The sequence below is a fragment of the Triticum urartu genome, chromosome 6A (genome assembly GCF_056163025.1).
Source record: "Triticum urartu cultivar PI428250 chromosome 6A, HENAU_Tu73, whole genome shotgun sequence".
NCBI classification, from domain to species: Eukaryota; Viridiplantae; Streptophyta; class Magnoliopsida; order Poales; family Poaceae; genus Triticum; species Triticum urartu.
The window spans coordinates 286369222-286375944 of NC_141878.1; the positions used below are offsets into that span (position 1 = coordinate 286369222).

At 54.4% G+C, this 6723-nt stretch overlaps 1 protein-coding gene across 1 annotated transcript; it reads left to right on the top strand.

Moving 5' to 3' along the window:
* Window positions 1-5672: 5672 nt before the first annotated feature.
* Window positions 5673-6122, top strand: LOC147965020 (uncharacterized). Its single transcript, XM_087530250.1, has one exon. The coding sequence runs from the start codon at window positions 5673-5675 to the stop codon at window positions 6120-6122; it is 450 nt and encodes a 149-aa protein (XP_087386376.1).
* Window positions 6123-6723: the final 601 nt, after the last annotated feature.

Sequence of the window (6723 nt, forward strand, 5' to 3'; positions counted from 1 at the left end):
CTACTTGATCTGAAATTCCAGGCTTGTGTTAATTTCACCAAGTCTGAAATCAGTTATCATTTGCACTTTTGCCATGCTTGTTTGAACCTGTTAATGGATGAATTGGCCGTAGCTCAGTGTTCATATTTTGTCAAGCATTATGAGTGGATCCCTGCCATGTATTTTGTCTCCATGTTTGAGGGCTGTAGCATAAGTATCTTGATGCATTTAGATGGCTACTTGCTGTTTATCGCAGACCGGTGCCATATTTGTTTTGCTTGCCATTTCCAAACCGTGCATCCGATTCCGGTGATCCTTATATCGATTTCAACCAAAATCACCTCACCTGTCCAGTGGCACTCTTGGATTTCCAAGTTGAGGCCAGGTTCAATCATTCCTTGTCAAATCTGGCATATGCATCACATATCGCATCCCGCATAGCATACCATGTTTGCATCATGTTTGTTTGAGCTTTGCACGTGGTTGATTGTATTCCTTTTGCTTGTTTGTCTTGTTTGGATAGAGCCGGGAGACGAGTTCGCTAACGAGGAGCCCGTTGAGTTTGCTTACGAGGATCAAGTCAACTCTGACAACTTTGCAGGCAAGATGATCATACCCTCGAAATCACTTCTATCTTTGCTTGCTAGATGCTCGCTCTTTTGCTATGCCTATGCTACGATGCCTACCACTTGCTTATTATGCCTTCCAAATTGCCATGTCAAACCTCTAACCCACCATGTCCTAGCAAACCATTGATTGGCTATGTTACCGCTTGGCTCAACCCCTCTTATAGCGTTGCTAGTTGAAGGTGAAGATTGGAGATTGTTCCTTGTTGGAACATTGTTTATTTGTTGGGATATCACTAAATTATCTTGTTATCTTAATGCATCTATATACTTGGTAAAGGGTGGAAGGCTCGGCCTTTTTCCTAGTGTTTTGTTCCACTCTTGCCGCCCTAGTTTCCGTCATATCGGTGTTATGTTCCCGGATTTTGCGTTCCTTACGCGGTTGGGTGATAATGGGAACCCCTTGACAGTTCGCCTTGAATAAAACTCTTCCAGTAATGCCCAACTTTGGTTTTACCATTCGCCACCTAGCCTCTTTTTCCCTTGGGTTTCGCAGACTCAAGGATCATCTTTATTTAAACCCCCGGGCCAGTGCTCCTCTGAGTGTTGGTCCAACCTGTCAGCTGCCAGTGGCCACCAGGGGCAACTCTGGGCTGGCCTACCTATACCTTGGACAATCCGGTGTGCCCTGAGAATGAGATATGTGCAGCTCCTATCGGGATTTGTCGGCACATTCGGGCGGTGTTGCTGGATTTGTTTTACCTTGTCGAAGTTGTCTTGTAGAACCGGGATACCGAGTCTGATCGGAATGTCTCGGGAGAAGGTTTATCCTTTGTTGACCATGAGAGCTTGTGATGGGCTAAGTTGGGACTCCCCTACAGGGATTTGAACTTTCGAAAGCCGTGCCCGCGGTTATGGGCAGATGTGAATTTGTTAATGTCTGGTTGTAGATAACATGAACCTTAACTTAATTAAAATGAATCAACTGCGTGTGTTGCCGTGATGGTCTATTCTCGGCGGAGTCCGGGAAGTGAACACGGTGTTGGAGTAATGTTTGCCATAGGTTGTTCTATAGTTCTTCGTTCGTGCTTCGCCTTCTCTTCTCGCTCTCTTTTGCGAACAGGTTAGCCACCACATATGCTAGTCGCTTGTTGCAGCTCCACATATTACCTTGCCTTTCCTATAAGCTTAAATAGTCTTGATCGCGAGGGTGCGAGATTGCTGAGTCCCCGTGGCTCACAGATTACTTCCAAACCAGATGTAGGGCCCGATGACTCCGTTCCAGATGATGCGCTTGAGCTCAAGTGGGAGTTCGACAAAGACTCACACCGTTACTATGTGTCTTTCCCAGATGATTAGTAGTGGTGCCCAGTTGGGGCGAACGGGACCATGTCGCATGTTGGGGTTGATCTTTTATTTTGGTGCCGTAGTCGGACCATGAGTGTATTGGATGATTGTAATGTTATTCATGTACTTTGTGTGACATGGCGAGTGTAAGCCAACTATGTACATTTGTCCCCTATTATCTATTTACATGGGTTGTTGTGAAGATTACCTTACTTGCGACATTGCTTTCAATGCAGTTATGCCTCTAAGTCGTGCTTCGACACGTAGGAGATATAGCCGCATCGAGGGCGTTACATGGGATCCCTTCCCGCTCAATATTTGGGAAGAGGGCCAGGGCCTCTATAAATAGGACTAGCCACCACCATAGTAAGGGGCGACTGGTCTGGGAGAGAGGATCCAGATCTTCCTCAAACACACAAGTTCACCAAGCACAAGAACACCTCTCCTCAGGAGGCTGTTCTTCCCTTGTAACTGTTCATCCTCAGCCCAAGTGGCAATCCACCACACCACACTGGAGTAGGGTATTACACCACAACAGTGGCCTGAACCAGTATAAATCTTGTGTCTCGTGTTCTTTGGGTCCATCAAGCTAGGCCGTGAGATCGTTGAGTGTGCGAGCTAGAGAGGGGGGAGATCTTCGTGCGCACCCCGGTGTTCGAACCTCAAGGGTTTTGCCGGAACCCGAAATCTGACATTTGTCGCACCAGGTAGGGGTGCGCCGAAGCTTCACCCCTCGATGGCCTCGCCTCTCCGACCGACTCTCATGGACGCCGCCTCTTCCCCGACTGGATCGACAGGCGCCCTCCGCGGCACTGGGGGGCTTCGGGATTTCACCCCCGCCTTGCGGCCGGTGTAGTGGCCGCACAAATTCAAGCCGGAGATGCCGCCCCGTTACGATGGTGTGGCCGATCTGGCGGCCTTTTTGCTGGCGTACAAGGAGGCTGTCCTGGAGGCCGGAGGCAACAACAAGATCATGGCCAACTGATTCCCGATGGCCCTCGCTGGCGTGCCGCGCGCCTGGCTACTCCATTTGCTAGAATCTTCCGTGGCCTCTTGGGAGGAGCTGCGCGACCTCTTCATCGCGCGCTTCGGGGGACCAGCACCCCCGGTCATCGCGGCTCTCCTCGGTGGCTCGCAGGCGCCACCCTCGGACCATCACATCAAGCCAGTCATTCGCCAGATCAACGTCGCCTCCACGCGGCACGGGGCTCCCCCGGGGTGGGTGGCGCCCAAGGCCGACCTGATCTTCGACTCAGGATATCACTCAGTCAACACCGTCGGTTCGGGTGTGCTTCCGATGCTTTGCACGCTGACCATATGTAGTGTAACCGTCACCAAGACCCTCATCGACGGAGGCGCCGGCCTCAACATGCTCTCTATGGAGGCCTTTAGTCTCCTTCACGTACTGCTCGAGCGGCTCCGCCCCAGCCGGTCCATCTCCGGAGTCAGCGGTGGCTCCTCCAACCCCCTGGGGCAGATGCGCCTCCCCGTGACCTTCGGCACACGCGACAACTACCGCACCGAGCTAATCAATTTTGACATCGCCCGCATCGGTTTGCCATATAACGCCATCCTCGGGTACCCGACGCTGGCCCAGTTCATGGCGGCGACCCACCCCGCCTACAACCTCATGAAGATGCCAGGAAGCAATGGCATCCTTACCGTGGCCGGGGACACCAAGGAAGTAGTGGCGGCCCTCAAGCTAGCCTTCAGGGCCACGATGGCAGCTTGCCCGGCCGACAAGGCCATGCCCAAGGCCAAGGGGGCTGCACCAACCAAGAAGAAGCAGCCGTTCACTCAGGGTCAAGCCAAGACGAAGCAGATACCAGTCAACGTGAACGGGGCCTCCGATGCTACCTTTATCATAGGCGCCGACCTTGCCCCAGCTCAAGAGAAAGAGTTGGTGGACTTCCTGCGAGCGAACAAGGAAGTATTCGCCTGGGAGCCCAAGCAGCTAGTTGGGGTCCCAAGAGGAGTAATTGAACATCATCTGAGGGTGTGCCCCAATGTGCGCCCTGTGAAGCAGAAGGCGAGGCGACAATCCACGGGGAAGCAGTCTTTCATCGTTTAGGAAACCCGCAAGCTGGAGGCAGTAGGTGTCATTCGCGAGGTCCGGTACCCGGAGTGTCTGGCAAATCCGGTCGTTGCGCCAAAGATAGGAGGAAAGGAACGCATGTGTGTTGACTTCACCAACCTCAACAAGGCCTGCCCTCAGGACCCGCTTCCGTTGCCGTGCATCGACCAGATTGTTGACTCCACCGCGGAGTGTGACCTGCTGTGCTTCCTGGATGTGTTCTCAGGATACACCAGATCAAGATGGCAGTGGAAGATGTGGAGAAGACAACTTTCTTAACCCCATGAGGGGTATACTGCTACACTTGCATGCCGTTCGGACTGCGCAACACATGAGCAACCTTCCAACGGCTGATGCACATCGCCTTGGGGCAGCAGCTCGGGAGGAATGCTGAGGCCTACATCGACGACATTGTGGTAAAGTCTCGGGAAGCAAGAACTTTGATTCAGGACCTGGAGGAGACCTTTGCGAGCCTGCGCCAAGTGGAACTGTGGCTCAATCCAGAGAAGTGTGTGTTTGGTGTCCCTTCCGGCAAGCAGCTGGGCTTCCTCGTATCCCACAGAGGGATCGAGGCCAACCCGAAGAAGGTCAAGGCAATCGAAGGCATGAGTCCACCACAAAACCTCAGGGAGATGCAGAAGCTTGTAGGCTGTGTGACTTCGCTGGGGCGCTTCATCTCCAAGTTGGGGGAGCGTGCCCTGTCGTTCTTCAAGCTGATGAAGAAGAAGGGTCCATTCGAGTGGACCTCCGAGGCCGACCTAGCATTTCAAGACCTCAAGAGATACTTGACCAGCCCGCCGGTGATGGTGGCACCTTGTCCTCGCGAGCCCTTGGTACTCTACCTGTCTGCCACACCCCATTCCGCTAGCGCGGCGCTGGTGGCCCTCAAAGAGGATCCCCAAGTCAAGGGCTCGCCAAACGAAGCTGCCAAGCTCGATAAGGCCGCACAACACCAAGACGATGTTCCGGAGGCAGCAGCTGGACCGGCTAGTTGTCAAGCCACAGGAGCTGGAGATCCATAGGAAACACCTCAGTCCCCGGGAGCCAAAAACTCCGTCAGCTCTCCCACCCTTGTCGAGCACCCATTATACTTCGTCAGCACAGTGCTGCGAGATGCGAGAGCGCGATACCCCATGCCTCAGAAGCTCTTGCTCGCGCTCCTGGTGGCCTCGTGTAACCTTTGCCACTACTTCTAGGGTCACCCCATCAAGGTCGTCTTAGCCTACCCGTTGGAGAGAGTGCTCAGGAGTCCCAATGCCGCGGGGAGAGTCGCCGAGTGGAACATCGAGATGCAAGCGTTTGACTTGGAGTTCAGCACAACAAGGGTCATCAAGGGGGCTGCACTCGCCAATTTTGTGGCAAAATGGACCGATACACCGGAGCTCGAAGCAGGCGAAAACCGATCCCTCTCACTAGGGAATGAAGCGCTAGACGGCTGGGTCATGTACTTCGATTGCGCGTTCGCGCGCCACGACGCGGGGGCTGGAGCCATACTCATCTCGCCCACTCAGGACAAGCTTTACTACGCCGTGCAGCTCTGCTTCCAGCGGGGCGAGAAGGTCTCCAACAACATCGCAGAGTACAAGGGCCTCATCGCCGGCCTCAAGGCGGCGGCGGCCCTGGGAGTGAAGCGCCTCACCGTCAAGGGAGACTCGCAGCTCCTCGTCAACTTCTCCAACAAGGTGTACGAGCCAAAGGACGAGCACATGGAGGCATATCTCGCGGAGGTGCGCAAAATGGAGAAGCAGTTCTTGGGCCTGGAGCTACAGCATGTGCCACGTGGCACCAACCAAGAGGCCGATGACATCGCTAGGAGAGCATCCAAGCGGCTGCCCCAAGAGCCTGGCGTCTTCGAGGAACGGTTCTTCAAGCCTTCAGTAGCACCTCAGCCTGCAGAGCCAGCACCACCTCAGGAGGAGCTCCCTCAATCGCCCGTCTCGGGAGCCCCCGCCTGCGGCCCGACCTCAGGAGCGCGCCTCCTCTTAGCACTCGAGCCTCAGGAGGGGAGCTGGATCGAAGAGTTCAAGGCATACCTGACACAAGGCACGCTGCCGGAGAACGAGGAAGACGCAGAACGTGTGGCCCAGCAGGCTACGACGTACTGCATTCAAGACGGTGAGCTATACAGGAAGCGGCCAAATGATGTTTCTCTATGATGCATTTCCAGGGAACAGGGGAAGGAGTTGCTGGCTGACATACATGGCGGAGACTGTGGGCACCACTCGTTGTCACGCACCGTGGTCGGCAAGGCTTTCCGCAGCGGGTTCTACTGGCCCACAACGCTCAACGACGCGGCCGAGCTGGTGAAGTCCTGCGAGGCTTGCCAATTCCACGCCAAGCAGATCCACCAGCCGGCTCAGGGCCTCCAGACTATCCCACTCTCATGGCCGTTCACGGTTTGGGGGCTGGATATCCTGGGTCCATTCCCTTGAGCGCCTCGAGGTTACCGCTACCTCTACGTCGCCATCGACAAGTTCACCAAGTGGGCGAAAGTGGAAGCCGTACGCACCATCCCAGCCGAGTCAGTAGTCAAGTTCATCAAGGGCATTGTGAGCCGATTGGGGTCCCTAATCGCATCATCACCAACAATGGTTCGCAGTTCACTAGCAATCTCTTCAAAACGTATTGTGCTAACCTTGGGACGCAGATCTGCTATGCCTCCGTGGCACACCCCATGAGCAACGGTCAAGCCGAGCGTGCCAACACGAAAGTCCTAAGGAGTCTCAAGACTAGGGTCTTCAAGAAGAAGCTCGAGGC